General features: G+C 34.9%; 1 protein-coding gene across 5 annotated transcripts in view; it reads left to right on the top strand.

Moving 5' to 3' along the window:
- The window catches only part of LOC124366445 (furin-like protease 1), a 512,427-nt gene that overhangs the window by 442,478 nt on the left and 42,180 nt on the right, over positions 1 to 27,769 (top strand). For 3 of the 5 annotated variants that reach the window (XM_046823010.1, XM_046823006.1, XM_046823007.1), the window contains 3 exons: positions 18,509 to 18,703; positions 26,089 to 26,187; positions 27,004 to 27,123. In XM_046823010.1, the coding sequence (XP_046678966.1) occupies positions 18,554 to 18,703; positions 26,089 to 26,187; positions 27,004 to 27,123 (369 nt within the window). In that variant the 5' untranslated portion in view covers positions 18,509 to 18,553. Of the gene's footprint in view, positions 1 to 16,786; positions 16,900 to 18,508; positions 18,704 to 18,969; positions 18,984 to 26,088; positions 26,188 to 27,003; positions 27,124 to 27,769 lie in introns of those variants that run through there. The other 2 variants (XM_046823008.1, XM_046823009.1) reach the window with 2 other exon arrangements.

Consider the following 27,769-nt stretch of genomic DNA (forward strand, 5'->3'; position numbering starts at 1 on the left):
TAATCAAGGCTAAGCATTTAATATGAGATATATTTGAACACCATGTACACGTACTTTGCAGAACACCTGGGTGGCGCAAAAAGGATGGTCGGATTTGAACTGCGTAGTACCAGTGGAAGGTGAGAGGGGGGGACCACTGCCGGCCGTCTGCAAGTTGGCCATTACACCCAGTTTATTTAAACTAAAGCCAGTGAACGGGTAACCTCATAATATTTAACAGACTTAGTGATCCGTACCTGGTGCATTCTACATTCCTCTTATATCCTTTTTCCTTATATATATATATATTTTCAATAAACAATGAAAATCCCACAGTATTTACAGTATACAAATACATAACAACGTGAAACTGTGGCAAACTATTAAATTACACTACAGGTATGAGTGTCAAGGCAGCCAGGCACCAGGCCAAAGCCGCAGGAAACACAAAGGTAATATACTTCATTTAGATAGCGTTTGTAATGCTTCAGGTGTCTGCCGCCAGGTGCCAGCAGGTACCACAGTGAGAAAGAGAGCTCTACTTTTTTGATACCGCTGACTTCCCAGACAGTCGGCAGCACTGGATCAGTTTTGAAACATGAAAACGAACAAGCAATCAAGAATGGTATACTAGATAGAACCTTATGGAGCGAAACGGTGTAAGATTAGGAAATAAGAAGGCATTCTAGTACTTTACCATAAAGCACAGCGCCCACTGCGACCGGCCAGGCCTATCCGGCCTCGGTCGGCTCTTGGGGCGACTGTGCCGGTGTCGTACGGGTCGAGTTCGCCCGGGCCGGCCCGGTCGCCGTGGGCGGGTGTCCATTTGATTGCGTGTATTTCGACTTCACAAAAAGGCAGGATCGGGCCAGGCCGGTCGCAGTGGGCGCCGTGCTTAAATTGCATTATCAACTATTGAAAGGTCCATTTACAGTTTCACCCGTTAGATAAACATTATGTACTACTTTATTCATCCCCTAACGGTAAACTTAATATTGTAAGACATATTTAGTTTTGTGTCTATTTATCGCATCTTAATTAGGTCAATAATTAGTTCTACTGTGTATTTCTTCTCAATCTGTTGATTAAACAGGAACGTCGTGTAGGATCAAATGGAGAACTATTGTTTATTGTTGATGGGCACTGCCTACAACAGCTTCAATCGCCCTGCTACTGCTACTACACTATTCCAGGTTCTCTGTGTAGGGGCTTGCACATCCAACATAAAGTCAAATGGAGAACTATTGTTTATTGTTGATGGGCACTGCCTACAACAGCTTCAATCGCCCTGCTACTGCTACTACACTATTCCAGGTTCTCTGTGTAGGGGCTTGCACATCCAACATAAAGTCAAATGGAGAACTATTGTTTATTGTTGATGGGCACTGCCTACAACAGCTTCAATCGCCCTGCTACTGCTACTACTACACTATTCCAGGTTCTCTGTGTAGGGGCTTGCACATCCAACATAAAGTCAAATGGAGAACTATTGTTTATTGTTGATGGGCACTGCCTACAACAGCTTCAATCGGCCCTGCTACTGCTACTACACTATTCCAGGTTCTCTGTGTAGGGGCTTGCACATCCAACATAAAGTCAAATGGAGAACTATTGTTTATTGTTGATGGGCACTGCCTACAACAGCTTCAATCGCCCTGCTACTGCAACTACACTATTCCAGGTTCTCTGTGTAGGGGCTTGCACATCCAACATAAAGTCAAATGGAGAACTATTGTTTATTGTTGATGGGCACTGCCTACAACAGCTTCAATCGGTACTAATGGACCATACTGCTACAACACTATTCCAGATTTTCCGTGTAGTGGCTTGCACATCCAGCATAAACTCAAATGGAGAACTATTGTTTATTGTTGAAGGGCACTGCCGACAACAGCTTCAATCGGTACTAATGGACCATACTGCTACTACACTATTCCAGATTTTCCGTGTATTGGCTTGCACATCCAGCATAAACTCAAATGGAGAACTATTGTTTATTGTTGAAGGGCACTGCCGACAACAGCTTCAATCGGTACTAATGGACCATACTGCTACTACACTATTCCAGATTTTCCGTGTAGTGGCTTGCACATCCAGCATAAACCCAAATGGAGAACTATTGTTTATTGTTGAAGGGCACTGCCGACAACAGCTTCAATCGGTACTAATGGACCATACTGCTACTACACTATTCCAGATTTTCCGTGTAGTGGCTTGCACATCCAGCATAAACTCAAATGGAGAACTATTGTTTATTGTTGAAGGGCACTGCCTACAACAGCTTCAATCGGTACTAATGGACCATACTGCTACTACACTATTCCAGATTTTCCGTGTAGTGGCTTGCACATCCAGCATAAACTCAAATGGAGAACTATTGTTTATTGTTGAAGGGCACTGCCGACAACAGCTTCAATCGGTACTAATGGACCATACTGCTACTACACTATTCCAGATTTTCCGTGTAGTGGCTTGCACATCCAGCATAAACCCAAATGGAGAACTATTGTTTATTGTTGAAGGGCACTGCCGACAACAGCTTCAATCGGTACTAATGGACCATACTGCTACTACACTATTCCAGATTTTCCGTGTAGTGGCTTGCACATCCAGCATAAACTCAAATGGAGAACTATTGTTTATTGTTGAAGGGCACTGCCTACAACAGCTTCAATCGGTACTAATGGACCATACTGCTACTACACTATTCCAGATTTTCCGTGTAGTGGCTTGCACATCCAGCATAAACTCAAATGGAGAACTATTGTTTATTGTTGAAGGGCACTGCCGACAACAGCTTCAATCGGTACTAATGGACCATACTGCTACTACACTATTCCAGGTTCTCTGTGTAGGGGCTTGCACATCCAGCATAAAGTCAAATGGAGAACTATTGTTTATTGTTGAAGGGCACTGCCTACAACAGCTTCAATCGGTACTAATGGACCATACTGATACTACACTATTCTAGGTTGTCTACTACCTACATCACTCTACACTACATCACTTGCATTTTGTTCAAACAAGTACCGCTGGAATTGGAATGGTTTTGTTCAACAGGATGGTATTTAGTACATTTGTATTACTATACAGATTTTTTTAATGTGATTTTTCAACAGACTGCAATTTTTAATTAAAGAAAGTAACGCAACTATTTTTCAGACCTTTTTATGAAACATTTATTTTTTTAGTTTAATGATTTTTTGATGATATTTTATTCACAGTTGTGCTAAACCGCTTAACTAGATATTGTTATATGATATTTTTTATGTTATTAACTCCACTTATAGGGTTATATATATATATATATATATATATATATATATATATATATATATATATATATATATATATATATATATATATACATATATATATATATTAATGTAACGAAAGTAACTAAAACTCTTTTAATTAAAAGGGTTTTAGTTACTTTCATTACATTAATGATATTTTTTGTATTAAATAATGTACAGTATCACCTATAGAAGTTTTTGGCACCCTGTATACAACCTTTACTCTAGATAATATTAATGTCATATTTTAAAATCTCATTTAATTGTTTTCAGTTTTTTTTTTAATTTGCTACATTTACTATTTTCTTATTGGCAACATGGTTACCCATAAGACGAGTGTAAAAATATAAAAGTTACTAGTAAAAATGCTTGCACCATCATTAAAGTCAGTATTGCCTACATAGAAATAAGCCTTATGCAAAATTTCAAAACTATCGGTCATTTGTTTCGATATATTATATGGACAGGCAGGGAGAAATGAAATTTTCCCAGTCCCTTGAGGGATAGGCTTCGCTAACGCTCAGCTAGTTAGGTTTCACAAAGTAAAATTGTAATAATGTATGTCACCTGATCTCTCAAAGTATGTTTATTACTGTATGACCACGTTATTAAAACCTAACATTACAAATAAACTCAAAATAAAACTATATAAGTTATCTCGGTTTTACAGTCGGGTGAATTCAAAAGTAACAGTAACTACAAACCCTACATTGGAACATTTTATAACGGTTGAAACCAGTCCAATCTTTCGACTGGCTTATCTTTAAGCCAACAGCAGGTTCACATACAACAGTCACCTCATGCAAACTTGCGGTAGGAAGTTTAATTATAAACTAGTTACTGCACGTCAGCACCAAACTAGTTACTGTACAGTGTTTGTCCTTTTAGCCGTATCTCGGTTGACATCTGGCTTAGCAAGTTTCGTTGACTCCGGTATGAGATTTAGATCTTTCATAAATTATTTCTGCCGTCGAGAAATGCCTGTAATATTCTTAACTTTGTCGTGAATATATAGATTTAAAAATCTGTGTAATTATTTTTAAAATATTCAAGGATAAATTCCTATTGTTTTGATGCATTCTGTCTTGATGCATTATATTTGGTTTGTTTAGGGAATTTGTGAAAACGTTTTGTGATTACTTAATTGGTTTAAATAAAAATAACCTATTTATTGTGGTTTTGTTACTGCCGATGCTTATGTTAGGCAATTTATGAATTAAAAATAAAGCAAGTGAAAGGAAATCCATTGATATTACAATATTACACTATAACATTTATGGATCTCGAAAGCATTAGGGATTATTATATTAATCCCAGCATATCAGCAAGTAAAGTAAAAATGTATGAATGTGAATTGTGAGATAAAAATTCAGTTGATTGCATATATTTGAGTGAACAAGGAAAATTTAAAGACAGTCAAGTATTCTGATAAAATGTATTTTGTTGTATACAACAGTTGTATCTATATAAAATAACAGCTATCACTAATATGGACGTCACCAGCTTAAACGACACCCAATTCTTATATTCTCAAGCTTAAAAGCACAAATGACCATTCAACATTGTCTAATCAGCAATAGTAATTCAGTGTAAATCTTAGTGAAGGAAGATAACCATGAATGATACGCTCAGTAAGAAAGCAGCTCGTAAAGTTCAAAGCAGCCACATTTATGTAAATATGCGTTTATAAATCAAATGAAAGGATCCGGTGATAGAGATATTCCAAGAGGATGTTGAGATATTTGGCTAATCCTATCTCTGAAAGTACTTTATACTCCATAACCGTCTTATTCGACCCAGTTTATTCAAGCGTTGAAGTAGAAATATGAAATAAACTCTACGCCGTTAAAGCACAAGTGTTCAGTAGCACAATGCCACTAGAGCAGCAGATATCGAGCGGTATGTTGTCGTTAGGCAAGGAGATGTTGAGCGGCACATAGCCATTGGAGCAACAGCTATCGAGCGATATGTTGTCGTTAGGAAAGGAGATGTTGAGTGGCACATAGCCAATGGAGCAGCAGATATCGAGCCGTATGTTGTCGTTAGGAAAGGAGATGTTGAGTGGCACATAGCCAATGGAGCCACAGATATCGAGCGGTACGTTGTCGTTAGGAAAGGAGATGTTGAGCGGCACATAGTCAATAGAGCAGCAGATGTCGAGCGGTACGTTGTCGTTAGGAAAGGGGATGTTGAGTGGCACATAGCCAATGGAGCAACAGATATGGAGCGGTACGTTGTCGTTAAGACTGGCGATGTTTAGCGGCACATAGCCTTTGGAGCAACAGATATCGAGCGGTATGTTGTCGTTAGGAAAGGAGATGTTGAGTGGCACATAGCCAATGGAGCAACAGATATCGAGCGGTATGTTGTCGTTAGGAAAGGAGATGTTGAGTGGCACATAGCCAATGGAGCAGCAGATGTCGAGCGGTATTTTGTCGTTAAGACTGGCGATGTTTGAGCGGCACATAGCCTTTGGAGCAACAGATATCGAGCGGTATGTTGTCGTTAGGAAAGGAGATGTTGAGCGGCACATAGCCAATGGAGCAGCAGATATCGGGCGGTACGTTGTCGTTAGGAAAGGAGATGTTGAGTGGCACATAGCCTATCGAGCAACAGATATGGAGCGGTATGTTGTCGTTAGGAAAGGAGATGTTGAGCGGCTCCGTGCCATTAGAGCTGCCAATATTCAGCGGTAACTTGATATTAGGACAGACGATTCCTAGCAACACATTATTATGTAGAGCCAATATCCAACTGCACAATGATGGTCGAGCTGGTGAAACGTGACATTAGCATTTTAGAGACCAAATGTTTATAAATCACTTTGATATCAGAAATGTTTCTTGGATTTTTATTACTATATGAAATACTAATATATAAAAACGCTAAATACTAGTCAGCGTTTAAATTATTCATTACTTAGTCAATCTATATAACATATGCAAATATTTTAAAACATGGTAGAAGCAGAGCACACCATGTATCGCGTAACAGGCTTCGATGGATTTATATCCAAATTTTCTTGTCTGTAGCTCACATCATTATGCTACATGTGTTATCAAGTCACGTGTTGTAATATTTCACATGATTGTTATCAGTTTGTTTGCATATTTTTTAATTCTGCTATTTTCTCGTTTTCAACTCGGTTACTTATAAGACTAATATAAACATTCGTTTGCTAACGCTCAGCCGAATCCCATGGAGTAAAATGAACTAGATGTTGCTTGTATAGAAATAAAGCATCATGCAGAAAGAAATAATACTTTTCCAGTACATTGAGTGTGAAACTAATTAGTAAGAAACAAAGTCTTACTGGCCAGGACCGTATCTTTATTGCAATGGATGAGAATGAATTCTTTCTTTATCAAAACTTTATCTAAAATTAATCTTCTCAATTTTTATTTAAGAAAGTTTTCTATAACTTCAAATGCACCTACACATATTAAAGTAGGAGATTCTGAAATCTTTACCTCTTCAAATGATAACTACCTTGGAGTTTTTACAAAGTCAAAGACGGTAAGGCATGCGGTATTAGTTTAGGTAAAAAGTATTTTCTTACCATCCACATCCGCTCCTAAGGTGTGTGTGTTGCAGCGAAAATCTGCTGCTTCTACGCACGAACTCCTTAGCTGAAGAGACGAATCGAAGTCACTTTGCAGCACCAGCTGTTCAAGGCTTTCCAAGTTCCAGGGCTACTTCGCCATGCTGATGAATTCCGAAAATAGATCGAAAACAGGATCATACGTAAACTGGGTCATATATCATTTCCCCATTTTGTAAGACACTTTGTCCAGGCGACAAGGCTTTGTCACAAAGAGATCGGTTACCCTTTTGGGATCCGAAAGCTCGTAGAGCCCGGTTACCCTTTTGGGATCCAAAACTCCGTGACGGCCAAAACGCTTTTGGATTGTGTGTCAATGCAAACTTATTCTTTGAGCTTACGCTCTTGACATATTTGTGGATTTTCTGTTTCGACTTCGATTCGTCTCTTCAGCTAAGGAGTTCGTGCATAGAAGCAGCAGATTTTCGCTGCAACACACACACCTTACGACAGGATGTGGGTGGTAAGAAAATACCTTTTACCTATACCTTGGAGTCGTACATGTTCCCAACTAAATTTATACGATCAAATTGACAAAGCACTATATAACTTAGCAACTGCTTATTATTTATGTACTGACTGTCTTGTTTTGTCAGCGAGGATATCCTTTCGCTTACTTATCACTGCTGTTGTTATTCCTGTCTGAGTTATGGAAATGCATACTAAGTGATATGAGAACACTCAATAAGTTTTTCTTCAGCTGAAAAGAGCTATTTCAAAATTAAATCTTGCGCAGTCCTGTAGAAATGTTCGCCCAAATAATATGTTGGCTTCTCGTTCTGTTTATATCTTTCAATGCCTTTCCTTTTACAAACTATTCACAACTCTTCACTTTCACTCATAATATTGCTCTTTAAGAAATATAAATCTCCGGGACTTACCTTGAAACAACGTAACATAGTTTGAGCAACAGTTTATCAATTAATCGGCTCCGTTTTTTCAATTCCTTGCTTTCTTAAGAATACTTAAAAACTGATAACAGGGAGTTTAGAGATAAACTACACAAGTTATTGTTTTGAAAGAATGCCTGTGTCTGGGATTGCATAGGGGAACAACAAATGTAGATTACTATGATTATGTTTGTGTAACTACTTAATTTAAATAACTGTTACTATTTATGCCTTTTATCAAATGCCCATGTATGTTATTTTTTTGACAATAAATGAATTGAGTATCTGGTATTAGCGTGGTAAAGATCATCCATACCAGTTTTCGATGGATGAAAGAAAATATAAAGTTAACGTAACATTGCTGACACAACTTGAAGCGTGTATGATTGCAAGCAAACCTTCTTCAACTCACAGAACTAACACACAGAATGTTCCTTCTAATTCAGAAGTACGGTGTATTTTCAGTTCCTTTAGCTCAAGAACTAATTAAGATACTTCAGCTCTACGTTGTTCGTCTGTCAACTGGGAGACATGTGGAGAAAGTTACAACATTCATAAGCTGTGAAAGGATGTATAATGTATTAAAGTCAAGCTTCTCATCCAACGTTCCTTTCTTTAATGAATGCTCCGAGTATTTCTTCATTAAACCAAACCCCATATTTGCAGTGTAATTTTCCGTCGTCACTATTTCTTGAACACCAACCGAAATAAAAGTAAATACAACTCTGCGAAAATATCTGCCAGTGGCAGCAGTTGGTGAAGTTCCAGGAATGTTTGGCTAATATTATAGTCACATTGTGAACGCTCATTTTAAACTTCGTCCACAAACTTTAGTTATTCTCCAAAACTAAAGAGTTTCAAGGTGATTTATCCAGTGTACATAATACAAATTACAGTATGTATGTTTAATTATTCTACCATCTCTTTTGCAGTGTTGAAGAATATATATTAGGTAATCATCAGATTGGATGGAGTTATACTTTATTTCATATGTATTCCTGATTTATGCAGTGTAGTTATGTAAACATTTTTCAAAAATATTTTCTAAAGAGTCGAACAACTTTTTTGAAACTATTAAAAAACCCAAAATACACAGAGATAAGAGATTTCCTGTAAAATAGTGCCCTAAATAATGAATATATTTTTGGTACAAGATACTATGCAAAGTGTATAATAAAGCTGAGTAATATAAAAATATGCTTGCAATACTATAATATCTCCTGGAGATCTCTATACCATGTCCTATATTCTGTTAGAAGTAGCTTATATATATATATATATATATATATATATATATATATATATATATATATATATATATTGTGTGTGTGTGTGTGTGTGTGTGTGTGTGTGTGTGTGTGTGTGTGTGTGTGTGTGTGTGTTTCTATTTATATATTTAAGTATTCACTAACATACAATGTGATTCTATACAATATATTTAGTGTTATTTTTAGTATCGCCTTTCAAACGCCAGATATACGTAATATATGTAGGAGTACGCCACACCACGTAACGTGAACAAGCTTCACTGAGGTTACACGCACAATTTTAAGTTTGTTGCTCGTTTTATTACTCTGCATTTCTTTGTATGTTATATGTTAAACACTTATATGACTATACACGTTTTTACAGTTTTTTTCTGCATTTATCTCGTTACCATGATGGCTACTGTTAAGATTCATGTAAAAATGTTCACTAATGCTCAGCCAAGTCCAATGGATATATATATATATATATATATATATATATATATATATATATATGTGTGTGTGTGTGTGTGTGTGTGTGTGTGTGTGTGTGTGTGTGTGTGTGTGTGTGTGTGTGTGTGTGTGTGTGTGCGTGCGTGTGCGTGTGCGCGCGCGCGCGCAATATCTCAGCATTGTTGTCATCAAATCGTCCTTGAGATATTGTGCACACAGATAGTAAAAAAGAAATATTTCCAGTCCCTCCAATAACATATTATTAAAATAGGAAGTTATTTTTCACCCTAAGAACTTGTATCTTAAGAGGTAAAGTCGAGAACAAAATCCGCACCGAGTGTTTGAAAATACACACCAAATTATAATTACCTACGAATATATTTCAAAATGAGTGCTCGCTTAAGATTATTTTGTGATGACTCCTCATTTTCCCATTATATATTAAGAATACATTTGTTATTATTGTTATAACCGTAAACCAGTGTTACTCTCTATTTGTGGAAACGGATTAAATTAGTGTTAGGCATCTTATTTGGGAAAAATAAATGGAAGAACACTTGAGATTTATTCAAATGGTATTCATGAGTAAGTTAGCAACAACGAGTGGCCCGCACTGCTGCCAACATTTCCGCGGTGGCACAGACGCGGGGTACCAACTGCTCTGCGACAAATACAACAAACGCATTATAGTGGGATATTCGGTTATAATATATTCGTGTATTACAGAGTACTGTATGACTAAAGAACATCACAGATTATTTTAAACACTCAGTATTATGCCCAATCGATGTAGTATTACTAATATATCTGTGTTGATGTAATCAAATCTCAATCCATACACATATCACCATTATAACTGTGGAATTATTAGCGATTATTTAAATTTGGAATATACATCTTAAATTTTAATACAAGTGTCAAATTCATGGTGATGCAAAACTTTCTCAAACATATGAATCATTAGTTTATCCGTTATTTCCTCAGAGGAACTCATTCAGAGAATTGAAAAGTATGACATCTTTATAGCTTACTTTAGTTGATGTTGAATAGACATTTGTCGGTTGTATGCAATATCGCTTGAAAATATAACCTGAACTATAATATTATGTTTCAAAATGTAATAGTGCTATTAATTTTAGGTTTAAGGATACCAATTTTATATGGATGTCTGGATGTTCGTAGAAGCTGGAAACTTCCGTAATCTGAGAGGTTCCAGAAGCTGATTCGCTCAATAATCTGAGAGGTTCCAGGAGTTGATTGTTTCCATAATCTGAGAGGTTCCAGAAGCTGATTCGTTCAATAATCTGAGAGGCTCCAGGAGTTGGTTGTTTCCATAATCTGAGAGGTTCCAGAAGCTGATTCGTTCAATAATCTGAGAGGTTCCAGGAGTCGGTTGTTTCAATAATCTGAGAGGTTCCAGGAGTTGGTTATTTCCATAATCTGAGAGGTTCCAAAAGCTGATTCGTTCAATAATCTGAGAGGTTCCAGAAGCTGATTCGTTCAATAATCTGAGATGTTCCAGGAGTTGGTTGTTTCCATAACCTGAGAGGTTCCAGAAGCTAGTTGTCCCCATAATCTGAGAGGTCTTGACTCTCTGTGTTTATATAAGATGGTAGCTTTCAGGGGGTAGGTTTTTCATTATTGCGATGAAATTGGGAAACTTATTAAAATGTAACGATAGAAGGGTAGCTTTGGTACATAGGGAGGTCGAAACTTAATAGAACCATCTAAATCTAAAATAAATCAATGAATTTGCAATATTTTCAATCTTAAAAAACCAATTTATTATTAAAAAAACCAATAATTACTCACTAAATCCAAAGTACACGGTTAAGGAAATAATTATTTTATTTCTTAACATAACATTCATCAACGCATTGGAATGCCATAGAGATATTGCTGAAAGCCCTGACAATGAAGTGGTAAGTTGTCAGTTTGGGTGACAGAGCTACCGGTACCTGTATTTACCGCACCCGACTGTAATTAACCCAACTCTCCCCTTACCCTCCACCACCTCTCTACCCTTACATGATCGAAGTGGCCTGTCTGTTACAGAAACTGCACAGATTAGAGCAGCTTATCTTAAGTTGCTACTAACTTTTACATGATTTGCTAACACGCATATTCTATTATTTTGAAATTTTATTTCGTGTATCTTGTTCTATTATTAATTCAGCTTTTTTATTATTCTTACTTATTGAATTCTACGTATAGTTTAGTACTTAAATTATTATGTAGTTCAATTGAAATAAATGAATTTGTTTAGAATATCTCTTTTCAATCGTGCATAAGAAGATAATGCGGAATATAATGTTGCCAAATTATAAAAAAAGGTTGAGTTTTAAACACATAACTAATTATATAATTTATTTTCCTGGGCATTTTACAGTTTGTATTTCAAATTTTCATTCACAACGAACGCTTGTTCATTGATTGAAGTTTGCAACATTGTCACTGTGAGAACAACTCAGTAGAACTTCGGACAATTAAAATTAGGTTTTGTAAAAATATTGACGCTATTTTGAAACTTTTTAAATACTTCCCGAAAAGACAGATTGCAGACTTACGTTTAGTTAGTGGCCTAACCAGTTGTCCTACATCATTGGTGACGTGATAATTGTTTGGTGCACTTAAAAAACCAAACCATTAGAGTACCTGTGGTCTACATGAAGGTTGAATTAAGAAGGAATAATTCCTAAAACTAATTAATCTGCGAAGACTTGGCATGAAAACTTTCAAAATTAGTCCAGTATTAACTTTATCTGCAACGTAGGTTCGTTTCCCTGTGAACGTGGAACGCTCGTGGTAGGAGCTACGTGGACTCTCATACACCAAACTTCCATTCAACAAGGATGTGATGGTGCAGCGGAGTAAACTTGGTTTACACACTGCGTGTCTGACTGTCTGTCTGTCGCCGCTTCTCTCAACAACTTGCCTCCTCTAGCCCGCCCGGTCTAACTTAGAAGGGTTTCTTTTCACTGCCGATTGCGACTCACACTAACAATTTTTATAGTGTTGCTATGTCCATTGTAAAATACTCAAAATAACGTTGTTAAATAAACCAAGTTAATTGTAAGTCTTTTAAAACACAAACATAAAACCTAGATGGATGGTTAGTATAGACATCTATCCGTTAAACATTAAAACATTACACTACAACATTAAACATTACAACTTTGTGATGTAAATGTAACACTTAAATTAAACAGTTATTTCCAATACTTTCAGTTAAAGCTTTCAATATAACTGTAATTGGTACTCGTGTTTGCTATGGAATCAAATTGTGATGTATTATTTTACCGTTTGTCCAATATTGACTATTTATAGAATTAAAACTTTTGTGTTTGACAATGCTATGTATTTAAATCCTAATCTTCACATATTATTAGTGGATACCCACAATTTTTAAAATAGCCAAAATAATAAATCACCTTAGGAGATACCATTATCAATTTTGACACATTATTAGCTGTTATAATAAAATAAACATAATATTAATAATAAAAGTTATTATTTCATCCTCGCTCCTCTGATAATTTTCAATGTGTGTGTGTAGATACACACATACATACAGATAGTTAAATACTTTTTCTGTAATCTAATTCAGTGCTTTAATAATGCTCAGCCAAAACTAAAAGTTTAAAACTGCTTTGTATTCGTGCATACAGTAAAATTAACGTGTCTAGTTTTATTGTCATATATCTTCCTAAGCTGCACGTACACAGGATGTTAACGGGTAGACAGATACAGGACCAATGTGGTCAAGTTCAGTTACCAACGTAACAACAACTTAATTACAACTGTTACACGATTGCCAACTGTCACCGCTGTGATGTTCAATGAAATTGTCAAACTTGATTTAGCGGGATGTTTCGAGAGAAGTATATTTGTTCCCTGGGTGACGAGGATTAGCTTACATCTTCACATGGAAAGTTATCGAAGGATATTATTAATATGTCGATAGAACAAAGCACTAATAAAATATCTGAATAATTTATGGCCAATAGCCAAAGTTAAATTTTATTTTATTATTTTTTTATGTTACTAATTTAACTTAATATTTAATAAGTATACAAATATGTAATAATTAAATATTTCAAGTGCAATAGACATACAGTATAACCTTGACAAAATCACTCTTGATGGGATATTCGTTGTCTTTAAATTATTTATTCCTAATATTATTATTTGCAGTTGGCAATATTCATTGTAATGTATAAATAAAGCAATAAACTTACAAATCTCAGCACAACATAGGGGTTTTAATATTGTTTTCGTAATTAATTACATCATTTATGAAATTTGAAACAAGTACTACTTTTTCACAGGAAATCTTTATTAATTCACGACAGTTTATTCGTTTTACTTTACGACTTTTAAATTTGAGATAATAGCTTTGAGATATTTTTTTATATTGTTAAAGCAAATATTCTTAATAAGACATTTATATTACTTAAATACGAGTACTACTGTAATATTTTAATTGCATAATAAAAAACACACATACGAATTTAAAATGGCACAATCGTTAAAATAACGCTATATGCATTTAGTAATTATTGTACAAAAGGTCGCTCGCTCAATTTATGAATTCTGTACATGTTTTCCTCATTTAAAAAGGTTGAAAACAATTATTTTTATGGAGGGGTAAGGTAGCTGTAACTTTTTTCAAATGATATCCAGTAAATATTTATACAAAGTGACGACTGAAAATTGACACATTTTCCAATATATTATTTTATAATTATTGAGAAATAATTTTATAATAGTATAGCAATTCAAAGAAACTAACTAAAGAAAGGGACCAAGTTTACGTGAACAGTGTACTATAGAACTAAAGAAGGGCCAGACAAGACAAGGTGGCCAAACAAAGAAACAGCACAGTTAATTTTTGACCACTACATTGATTCTTTAACAAGATCAGCTGATTGCACGTCTAAAGTTCGTGTTTGTTTACGCCTGATTGTCGAACACTGCTGCGTCCAGGAATCTTTCTTGCCTTGGCTAGTGAACTAATCGTTGGCCACAATACTGATTATTTAACAAGATCAGCTGATTGCACATCTAAGGCTCGTGTTTGTTTACGCCTGATTGTCGAACACTGCTGCGTCCAGGAATCTTTCTGGCCTTGGCTAGTGAACTAATCGTTGGCCACTATACTGATTATTTAATAAGATCAACTGATTGCAAATCTAAGGCTCGTGTTTGTTTACGCCTGATTGTCGAACACTGCTGCGTCCAGGAATCTTTCTGGCCTTGGCTAGTGAACTAATCGTTGGCCACTATACTGATTATTTAATAAGATCAACTGATTGCAAATCTAAGGCTCGTGTTTGTTTACGCCTGATTGTCGAACACTGCTGCGTCCAGGAATCTTTCTGGCCTTGGCTAGTGAACTAATCGTTGGCCACTATACTGATTATTTAATAAGATCAACTGATTGCAAATCTAAGGCTCGTGTTTGTTTACGCCTGATTGTCGAACACTGCTGCGTCCAGGAATCTTTCTGGCCTTGGCTAGTGAACTAATCGTTGGCCACTATACTGATTATTTAATAAGATCAACTGATTGCAAATCTAAGGCTCGTGTTTATTTACGCCTGATTGTCGAACACTGCTGCGTTCAGGAATCTTTCTGGCCTTGGCTAGTGAACTAATCGTTGGCCACTATACTGATTGTTTAACAAAATCAGCTGATTCCACATCTGAGGCTCGTGTTTGTTTACACCTGATCGTCAGTCAATGCTGCGTCCAGGAATCCTTCAGTCCTTTAGCAAACTTTATGTACCTGACCGGAAGGCTCTTCACAATAGTTTTACAGATAGAGGAAATGCTAGACTATTTATCAAGAATGAAGAGTAAACAGTTTTCATTGTACTGCTGTTCTTGAACAATCTATTGGGAACTTCTAAACACATCCTATAATATTTGGGTGTCCATACAAAACACAGATGGGAAATCTATGTGCGTTTTTACTTTCTAAACATAAAAATTTTTTTTTTATCTATCCACTTTTTCAATAATTTAAAATTCAAAAAAGTTTTGTTATAATTACGGAACTGTTATTTTAAATGTGATTGTGTTTGCTGAGGGAGAGAAATCGACACTACCCTCACAGTTTACCTCGTAATATACCCCTTCTTACGTATTATAAATTCCCATCCTTATGAACATGACGTCACACGCTACACGGAAATGTTCCATTTTATTACACAAGCGAGTTGCGTTACTTATGATGCTTTGACGCTTTTCATGTTTCTCTAAATAATATTGCTCTATAAAACACCATAATTGCTAGACAATTAGGTTTATTCTTGTGACTCATTTTCTTGAAACACTTTCATAATTTATTTATGTCATTTTGTTGCTTTGACGCAAGATTAAACTAATGCAGCTGTGTCTTCATTTACAGTAACTACTTTGGTAGCTTTACACAGATTTTGCAACAAGATACACTGTTTGCATATTCTAGCATCATATTGTTGCAGTACAAGGAAATTTGGTTTAGTTGATGAAGTTAATTATTACGATCCCCAGAACATTAAAACACGATAATTAAAATATATAAAGAGAAAGTGTCCTAAACGTACACGTATAGAAATAAAATCACCCTGAAATAATAAATAGGTATTCATGTGTAAATATTTTCGCTAATTTTTATTATGTTCAGTTTTGAAAAGGTGAACTTCCTGCCGCGAATATTTTCAAATGAAAAACAATAACATATGTTGCATAGCTTTGAAGCGTAATTTTCGAATAACAATGCTGAAAACTACTATCTTTACATTATCTATACTATGTCTCTTTAAAGCCAGATATGTATAATTGTAAGTGGTTGATTTGTAAAAAAAATAATTTGAACATAAAAGTTTTGTTTTATTTTTACTGGATTCCTTGCATTGGCCAGCTAGGTCTTCAGCAGACAGGATTTGATCATTAGTATGAATTTAAACGCCTCGGATATCTACGTTTAGAGTAGAATCGATAAAAAATTAGAATTTTGTATTCTAAGTTTAAGGAAATAACCGAAAACAGAAAAACTGCTGAGTGTTTAGAATTTGAGGGAATAGTTTCGTTTCATGAATATTTTGTACACATTTTTACTCTACAATAGAAATGGTATCCAAGATATGTAGTAAATATTAATTAGAAGAGTTTCTAACAAAAGTAGGAACGCCTAGCACTGCCAGTGGTGTATCGCTAGGGCACAGGTCACGTGGCGTCTGACTCAACCACAGTGCAAGGAAAGGTCAAGGTCGAGTTTGTTTCCACTGGCAGTGTTGAGCGGTTCCGCGAACTCCTCCTCCAGATCAACTGTGGTCACTGACTCACGTGGTATCTGGCATTAGAGTGCGTAGCAACTCAGTCAGAAACAGTTATGATTGTCAAAGTGTCCTGGACTGATCATTTTTCGTGGATGTCTTTGCATTTCAGGTATTATAAAACTGTATTATACTTATTTCAACACTAAACAGTTTCATATAGAATAGGTTATTTTAGTATTGTTTAGGTGTAGCTACGATAAGTTAGATTAGGTTAGACTTGGTTTGGTTAATTAAAGTTAGGTTTTGTTAGGTTAGGTTAGGTTTTGTAGTATACGCTAAGTTCAGTTTGGTTAGGTCAAGCTACGTTATGTTATGCTGGGTTAAATTACTTTAGGGTATGTTTGTTAGCCTATGCTAGGTTGTTAGGTTAGGATAGGCTAGGTTAAATTTGGTTTGGTTAATTAAGTTTAGGTTCTCTTAGCTTATGTTAGATTATGTTTTTTAGTATACGCAAAATTAAGTTTGGTTAGGTCAAGCTAGATTATGTTATGCTAGGTTAAATTGCTTTAGGTTAGGTGTGTTAGCATACGCTAGGTTAGGTTAGGCTAAATCCATGTATAATAAGTTAGTTTAAGTATAGTTAGGTAAGAATACGTTTGCTTAGGTTTGTTTAAGTTGCGCTACGTTACGTTGTAAGGTTAGATAATTAGTGGTAGTTGATAATTTTTTTCAGTTTCCGTATTATCTATTCATATTTGTTTTCTTCAGCTCTTATGTCGTTTGCAATTAATTGTTATAAGTTTTTTAATACTAAACTTGTACTAAGGTTTAATATTAATACTTCAAGGTGTCTCTAATACTTTGAAGTTAAGTCCTAAATTCGCTTCTAATAAATCCATGTTCGTTTATTGTACTTTTTTACCATGTTTGAATTAGGAAATTGACGGAGTCGTAATTAATTTGAGAAGTTCACTAGTGAAAGTCACCTCATCCTCTTTGATATTCACATTTCACGACTCCATAGGTCATGGCTGGCCTCTCTCTCGACTACAATACAGTCTCGCTATATACCAGTCATCATTATTATTGCTATGCATTCTTCTTCTGAACATAATAACGTTGGCCTTTTTACTACATTTTGACATAAATAAGACATATTCTTTAGGTTTTTAAATTTAGTTAGGTTCTCATATCGAAGAATTTTACAACACGGAAACTACTTATATATAATGAAAAAATTAAAATAAGAATAAAAATCATTTTGTGGAAACTGAAACCGGTAAGGCTGAGAAGTAATTTTTTATAAACCAAATGTCAGAAACCCGCCAATAATTACAAAATAATACTTCAAAAAGTCATAACAATGGTCTGTAATACTTGTTCTTACGTTCCCGGATGTATTAGTTACAGCTATATTCAAGACAAGTTTTAAGTCTTATTTATTAAATAAATCTTTGGGATTATGAAGCTTTTAAATACGTACCTTCAATTTATTTTAACTAATACGTGCCCTATTTCCAATCTTGGTCCAGCAGGAAACTCAAAAAAGTTTCCGGTAGATGTAAAGGTCCTAGTTCTTTGGTTTATATGGGTTAGTACGACGGTCAATTATATGTGATATTTTTAGTAACGTATACGCGTATATTATCAGTGTTGTAACTTGATTTTATATTGATGCTTGGTGGCTCATTTCCTACACCAGTCTCACACGTATTTCCATGCAGCTAATTCCTCCTGTACAATCAGTGTATTACAGTGTGGACCCCTTATTGTTACAGTGAGACGTGCGGGCGCGATAATGTGGACCAGATAGAGCCGACACCATGAACTCTGTGCTGCTGCTAATGCTGACACTGCTGATAGCTACAGGGTCTCCTCAGCACTACTCGTCACAATGGGCAGTCCACATCGAGGGCGGCAGACATGCAGCAGATGACATAGCGTCCAGACACGGCTTCGTCAACTTAGGACAGGTACAGTGTCAGTAATTATCAAGCTTCGTCAACTTAGGACATAGTATACTCGTACAGTTACAGATATCTATGGGTTGGGTACAGATAACTTAGGACAGGTACAATTTCAGTAGTTATTGAGCTTCGTCAACTTAGGACAGGTACAGTGTCAGTAATTCTCGACCTTCGTCAACTTAGGACATAGTATACTCGTACAGTTACAGATATCTATGGGTTGGGTACAGATAACTTAGGACAGGTACAATTTCAGTAGTTATTGAGCTTCGTCAACTTAGGACAGGTACAGTGTCAGTAATTATCGACCTTCGTCAACTTAGGACATAGTATACTCGTACAGTTACAGATATCTATGGGTTGGGTTCCTTAGCAAGCGAACAAGAATACATTCCTACCTCTTTATTAAATTATGTGCTTAACAAATTCACATTTGCTTTTAGTAAAACCCTATGTTTGTGCTTCCGGTTTTAGTGACTCCGTATGTTAAATGATTTATGTTAATTTTCCATTTGAAAGTGCGGAATTTTGAACGAGGCATGGCCAAGGTCGTTGATTGTTTACGCACCACGTACCCCAAAACGAGGCTTTACTTTTTGTTGATGCGTGACGATAAGTTGCAAATTGAATAATATAGACTCAAACTCATCTTACGGTAACTACTTATTGTGGACATATTGGAGACATGTCATGCTACAATATAATAGTGAAGACGTAAATTAGCCTAACTTTGGCTCTAACCTAATTTGATGGACGGGAGTGAGAGGGAGGGGGGAAAGAAAGAGGGGATTAGGAGAGGGAGATGGAAGAAGGGGGAGATAGAGTGAGAGAGGTGGAAGAATTGGAGGGGAGAGAGAACGAGCAGTTTTAAGTGAGCCCGTTGAACCAACACCGATTTCTAAGTATTCACTGGTTTGGAACACTGAAAGCAGTGAGAAATACAGTTACTTGGTGAACAGGTATGAAGTCATACACGTGCCTTGGGGGGTGCTTCTGTCGTTCTTAGTTGAGTTTTTAATTGCATATCAGTAGCTAGACGTAGCCTATTGGTTTAAGTGTAGTTGTGGATTCACTATTTGAGGAATATTTAACAAATATTTTTGAAATAAACAATTGTTTTTACACCTTTTTTCTTTCGTAATTGAAGAACTTGTGTAAATACTACAACACACGTCATAATAAACATATTATTCATATAAACAACCTTATTGGTTAAGGTAACCACGAAAGATTATTACAATATTTTCTTTAAAGTGTGTATGTATATCTGAACATTTACATGTACAATAATATGTATTCGCGTGATAGGAAATTAAATTAGCATTATGAAATAAATTATAAACACAGCTATTTATATTTATATATGTTATTTATTGTCAAAGAATTTTCACATGTTACATTTATATGGTAAGCGATTACACTAGTTAGTAGGTGTATAGTAATAATACTACGTATATTCATACTATATACTATAGTATACCAATAAAACTTATATTTAGAGATCCTTCATCATCATAGTTAATTAGTTAATAGGTCGTAGACAAAATAGTGAGAAATGTTTCCAATATTAGTCCGAAAGAGAGTATGTTTGATAGAAGAAATCAAATTCCAAATTGTAACCTGTGGCCACAAACATAAACACTTTTGTGAACACTTTTCCTGTCGTGATTTATATGTGACAAAAAGGTTGACCAATGCATCTCAGAGTCCCGAACTAAGCTAAGTTATAACACTCTTTAAATATGCTTACATCACGTGCAAAACTCTGAAAGTGTGACGAGGACAACGCAGCAAGTAAACCGATGCCAGTTCCAGCCCTTCTGGAGGATAAACAATCGGCGCGCCGGTGATTGTTTATAAGAACGAGGTTCACAACAAATTGTTTACACTCCTGCAGTGTGCAAGCTTTAATTATGGCAAAGTTCTGTCACAAAACTTGACCGAGACGGACGGCAAATGAGGTGGTAATGTAGCGGAAAATTGAGTGACGAAGTTGATTTTAAGTGAACTTTCCTTGTAGTTATTTTCTGGCCTTCAATACTCAATCCGGCTTAGGATATTTGAAAAGCCTCGTCTTGATATACCAAACGTTTAAATGTCACGTCAAATACAATTTGTTTTTACTATCTATTATTATACTATAAACATTATTTCGAATTAATTCGCTGTTTAACTTAACATTACAGAAGTGGACAGTAATGTAACTGGCTGAGTGTATCGAAGTTCAGGGGATAACGAAAAAAAAAAACTTTAAATGGCTTATTTGCACATCAAAATTGCAAGTTACAGTAAAGTACGGAGGATAGAGAGTTGTTATAAAGTGTTATTATGAGGTAGTTTGTCATAGTAAGGAAACTTTCGTTACAGTTTCAGATGGTGATCCCTAGTACAAGGCTCATTCGTCGAGGGCCTTGATAGAGTCTTATATATATATATATATATATATATATATATATATATATATATATATATATATATATATGTTACTTTTTTGCGATTCAATGTTTATTGAAATAAAATTAGGCTATTGCCACTTATACAAATTTAATTAATGCAAAAAGAAGTCATTTGACAGGTATTTGGTCTTCCGATCATATGTTAGTTTGCTTATTTAAACTCATATGTGACAGATACGGCCAAATACAAAATAATTGAATCGGAAAAAGTAAGCGCTCTGTGGTGTAATGGTAGCACATTCACCCGGCAAGTGAGAGATCCGGGTTCGAGTCCCGTCGGAGCAAGTGCTTTTTGTGATTCAATGTTTATTGAAATGAATTAAATAAGGCTATTGATTTATACAATTTCATGTAAATAAAAGTTGTTTGACAGGTATTAGGTCTTCCGATCATATGTTGGTTTGCTTATTTAAAACGCATATGTGACAGATACGGCCAAATACAAAATAATTGAATCGGAAAAAGTATGCGCTCTGTGGTGTAATGGGAGCACATTCACCTGGCAAGTGAGAGAACCGGGTTCGAGTTCCGGCGGAGCAAGTACTTTTTGTGATTTAATGTTTATTGAAATGAATTAAATAAGGCTATTGCCATTTATACAATTTCATGTAAATAAAAGTTGTTTGACAGGTATTAGGTCTTCCGATCATATGTTGGTTTGCTTATTTAAACGCATATGTGACAGATACGGCCAAATACAAAATAATTGAATCGGAAAAAGTAAGCGCTCTGTGGTGTAATGGTAGCACATTCACCCGGCAAGTGAGAGATCCGGGTATATATATAGATGAAGCTTTATCCCTATTACTGAGAGTGATATCTCTGAAAATTCAGCTTATTGTCGGATTCAAAAGTAATATATATTTAGAAACTACAAGAAGAGGATATAGAACAGCTATTTTGGTTTATGTTTATAACCTTGAATTATCCTATTGGTGCTATGGGTGTTAAGTTTGAAAAGTGACAGCCTTTGAAAAAGAGCCTTTGGAAAGTGACACTAAAAAGTGAAGCAGAATTTATTAAAAGATCGAGTTTTCTTCAAATAATTATCTCTTACCTCAAGGATGTTAGGGAACACTTATAGATCAAGGTTTCCTGGTGGTTTCATTGTGTTAGCCTCAAAGGTATATCCAGGAACACTGCCTCGTGGCAACATTGATATGGGAATAACATTCATGATATGGCCGTAACAGTGGTTGCAGTGGATAACTCGCGTGTATGTAAGTCTTTTAGATAATGCCTCTTAGAAAATTCGCAGTAAATCAATTATAGAACGTTTTGATAGGACCATATGCATGTAAGTTGCTGTAACCGGTGAGTAGCCGTAACGCCCTGTATAAGAGAGCCTTAGGTTTAAAATCCAGTCTGTGACCTTAACAACTTTTATCAGTACCATTGACCTTTTGCTTTACCGACTCCCCCCCTTATTCTGTTTGATAAGATCCTCGCACATGCCAGTGTCCCATGAGGACGGGCATGATAAGGAAAAAATAGGCGGACCTCACCTTAAAAACGAAGAATAAATCCCTAGAGTGGATTCTGTGAATTCCTATATGTAGGAAACGCGCTAATCCGCATATATCTTCTCGTACAGACACCTGGGAAATAAAAAAATTCCGGATTTTTCTGAATGAAAAATACACAAACGTTCAAAAGTACTAGACATCAATCAGGCCGTGTTTCTACATTTTTCTTCATACCTCCTGCATAAATGTTTAAGGGAACAGATCAAGAACAATAGAACAAAAGGTGTAATGTAGACATTTAGGCGGGGTCCTGTCCATTACAAGCAAGTTTCGCTATTGGCTCTCAGGTCGTTGCCTGTTGTAATGGAGTTAGATGAACCACTTCCGAGAGTCCAGTCCATTTTGTTACCGCACTTTTAGAGGAAGGCAGCTTTAAATAATATTTTAGGCATATTATAAATCCACGTGTCATGTTAACTTTCAAAGTAATGAAAATACAACCAAACGGTTCATCTTAACAAGCATAGTTTCGTTTTGTATTGTTTTTAAAGTCCAAATACTTTCCTTTACCATACACTTTGGGAAAGGATAACTGACTGTTTTGAAATGTAACACCTATTGTAGCATTCTTAATAAATCAACACGAAAACAGTGGGGAAATCTGTAATTTACATAAGTTATAGAACAAGATATAACTATTTTGTTATAATAAAGAAAGTTAACCAAAACACTACACAACATCATTCTTGCAAACATTCTGTAGTTTATAAAATGAAGTGTAATGATTGTAAAAAATATAAAATTCGCCAGACAATTCCAAATTTCATGTTGTGATGTGAGGAACATAGTTATATAAGCCTTAACATCATACAAAGCGCCTGTGTAAAATCCAATTTTACAAATTTTTTTACTAACAGGTTCGTTAATTTAAAAACTTATTATATAAGTATAAAAATATTAATAAATCTTAATTTTGAGAAAAATGGTGAACAATTGTATTGTAAAGAAGAACTGTACATTTACTTGTATGATCAAAGGGACCTTATTATTATGTTACATGCAATGGAAATGGATAGCAAAAACCTAGTGTTGTAACAAATTTAGAAACTAAAGTCATTCTAAAAACTAAAGCAGAATATACCAAAAAACAGTTTTAGTTGTTTCCATGTTATCAGCATACGTGATACAATTTTTGTTAGTTTTACCCAGAAACACATAATTGATGAAACACGTGAATAGAGTTCTGGAAAGACTGTATTCAATGTTAAAAGATATTTTTGGAAAATAATTTCTTTTTTTTTTAAACAATATTAAAGTATGGATGTTTCTATAGGCATGTATATAACATTGTTAGTAAATATTGTAGGAACATTGAGGATTTTGTCTTTATGTGTCTTAAGAAAGGAGTAAAATTTGTGATGCATTAGAAAAATTTTAATAATATCTCAATCATAATGCTGATGGAAACTAAAACATTAAAACTTAAAAAACAATATCGTCAACAGTATCAATGTTATTCGTTAACATTTTAAACTAAAGAGGAATTACAGCCGTTTGTCCACCCTGCTTTATATAACAGTTAAAATTAATCTTATAGATTTAACTCAATTGAGAGAGTTTACCAAAGCTTAAATCGGCGTATGATAAAACGTGTCGCCCAGTTTAAAGTAATTCCAAGTCCTGTAGCTGGGACCGGTGTAAGCGTGGGCCAATACTTGAATCACTCGCTGAATACTAAACTGCATTGCCCCTGAATACTGATGCTGTCTGTGTATTCAGCCGCTCAGGCATGTATTGCGCCTCAGATCACCTGAATGACTGTGTACACGGTATTGGAGACTTATCTAGATTATTTTGTGTCGATTTAACCTGACTACTGCTTTGCAATGCGATAAAACAATTTTGTTCCATTGCCATTCGATCGTTCATTCATGTTTGACCCACGTAGTTCATTTTGTGGTTCGGCATTTATAATACATAAATAGCAAGTAATCTATTGTGGCCTCGACCACACTGTAGATAAATCCATGGTTTTATTAGGTAACTAGTGCATCACGTTTTATAACTAAGGCGTCATTACAAGCTAGGTGTATTCATTTCCATTTGTATAGTCATCCTTAAAGACTAAAACAAAACAATACCGCAATATTTCTTTGAATTTCCAACCACCTCGGATATTTTAAAAGTAGTTCAGCAAAAAAAATCCCAAGACCACTTTTGGAGAAATGTTTCATATTTGGCTGAGCGTTTGTAAGGATTATATTGAAAGCAAATCCTTGGGGCATTATCTTGAGAATGAATTGATCTCAAAAATTGAAATTGTGTATATTTCCCTTAGCTATCAATAAGGGTTCTGACAAATTAATTTTCTAGATGTCTGTGTGTGTGTGTGTGGTTTTTTGCTTAATATCTCAAGAACAAAATTAGATATGGAGGTTTTACATGTATCGTATTATCTAATTAGACAACACTGAGTATTATGATGGGTATGTCCCTCTATGAAATGTAGCTGAGATTTTATGGGACACTAATTATCCGTAGGATATCTGAAAACAATTTTACACGAAGACTTTAAATTTAGCATGAAACCTCATTTCCACGTAAACGAGAATGAGTTCCATGAGTATGCATATTTATCCACAGGATTATAGACTGATTGCCATTGGTGTCTATCACAGTGGGCTTGCCCTTTTGTCTACCTTTGGGGGCTGTACACATTTATATTCTATCTGATTGGGTGTCTGTCCGCCTCGACAGTAAAATTAACTATAGAATTGAAATTTGCTTGAAACTTCAGCGAAGAATATTCCGCGAAACTTTTGTATTGTCGATAATAAAGGCTTGTTAAGTTCAAAAACCTTAAAATGTAAACCTTCAATCAAAATTCTTCTTAACATTTTACCCGACAAAATATGGTATAAATACTGTCCTAATAGCTTGAAGTCTCTAGAAATACTTCCTAATCATTGATACTGTTAAATAAAAATAAAAATATTTGTCTGACAAAGATAAAGTGTGGTACTAGTTAGCCGACGTGTGTAGTATAGTTAATAAGTTTTACAGATTAGATATAATATAGAATACAAACATTGAACGCTTCTAAAGTGGTCGTATGAAATATGATATGTTGTTTATTTGTCACCTTACCTCAAAAAGTATTTTAAGTAATACCGTCTGAGATGATACAATTAAAAAGTGATAGTTACATAAAACATGAAATAACTTTAACGAAGTAATTAAGAAGCTGCTATAGTGAAACAACCTTAAAAAGTTTTACTATATATCTCATTTAAATATGTAGTTAAAACGCATTTCACTCATTTTATTCAATTACCACTCGAACTAGTTTATTTTTTAATTAATTCAACAAGTCATATTATTCTATTTCTAATCAAGTTAACTTGGCAACATATTTTTTTATAATTCTAAACATTTGTGTTTTCGCGCTTACTTCATTTATTTGTTTCAGATTTTCCCGGACCTGTGGCACTTCGAACATCTCAAGCTGGAAAAGCGCTCGGCAGATCCCAGTCCAGACCATCACGACAATCTAGTCATGGAACCTCAAGTCAGTATTATTAATCTGGTTTTAATCTATAAAAACAGTCCTGAAGTAAATGCTGTTTACTTATAAGTCCAGAATAAACTCTTTTATAAGGAATTAATCAATGAGTCGTTTTTAAATAGTGTTAAGGCACATTCAAATTGTAAAATTACATTTCTATTGCATTCGACCACCACTCATGTAAGGTATTTCGAAACCCAGCATGGACGAACGATACGATTTCATGCATTAATTGATATTTAACTCTCTGCAATACGTGATTGATAAAAATAACTCCAATTTCAGTCTTACGTGAAGACATAACTCTATACACAACGAAGAATACAACTAATAAGAGACGATCCACCACGTTCTTCATCAGTTAAACTATTTTACCCTTTAAATAGAGGCAATATGTAACTAACGTTATTTGTGAAAACTATTTTATGACATGAACTTGAGATAATTAACGATTAATGTCTGTAGTATTTTAGTGTCATAGATACAAAACTACATAGCATTTCGTAAATCGTAGGAGATGGAGGTTCTGTATGAAAAAGTTACACGACTGTACAAAAATCTTAGTTTTGAAAAGTGACTAGTGGATGTAGGATCAATGTTGCAAGAATATGTTGTTAGACAAGTTTAAACTTATACTGATGGTTTTGTTATGTTCTATCTCATGTTGGATGTTGTGGAAACTTGTGTATGCAAATTTAAGATAAAACGGAAAGATTACATTTCAGCGCCTTTTTAAACTAGAGAACTAAATTAGAGAACGCGCAAGATCACGACCATAACCTTGTAACGAAATTTCTCTTATAAAGATATTTTCTTCAGGTCAAATGGGCGAAACAACAGGTGATAAAATCAAGGACGAAAAGAGACTATTTGAGTGTCAGCAACGAAGATTCCAGCTACAGCCTAAACGACCCAAGATGGACTCAGATGTGGTACCTGGTAAGTCTGTTCAATTTTTTGTTAATATTATTTTAATGTGTTATTATACTTTTTTCACTTATGTTTAGAATCTGTCTTGTAAAACACAATATAATTTAATCAAGAATTTTAAGGAAATATCTGTGTATTAACATTCTATTTATAATGCAATTTTCCACTGAGTATCATTTTATGAAATTCGACGTTGTAGTGTATTTAATGTTTCTCAATGATACGTATTCAATTTTTAACAAGGCCGACTAAGCACTACATTGTATTAAAAATCGCGAGCTTCATATTTCTTGAACTTTTAATAATTTATTGATTATACTCATAATATTTAATTTTTCTAAAAGTTAAAGATAGAAATAAGTTTTGGCGAAATAAACTTTTACTGTCGCACCATATAATATAAAACAATAAAGTGAAGTGTGAATGTTTGTAAAAGTTGTAATTATTTATCACTAACATTTATTTTTATTTTACAGTTAAACTCATTGATGCAAATAAAAGTAACATTTTATTATTAAAAATGACAGTCAATTTAAGAAAACTAAATGACATTGCTTTGAAAAATGATAAGACATGTTTTTTTGTGACTTCAACATGTTGAACTCGTACCGAAAAACCCATTATGTGAAATTTGTGGGAAAGAAAAAACTGTAAC

The sequence above is a fragment of the Homalodisca vitripennis genome, chromosome 7 (genome assembly GCF_021130785.1).
Source record: "Homalodisca vitripennis isolate AUS2020 chromosome 7, UT_GWSS_2.1, whole genome shotgun sequence".
Lineage (NCBI taxonomy): Eukaryota > Metazoa > Arthropoda > Insecta > Hemiptera > Cicadellidae > Homalodisca > Homalodisca vitripennis.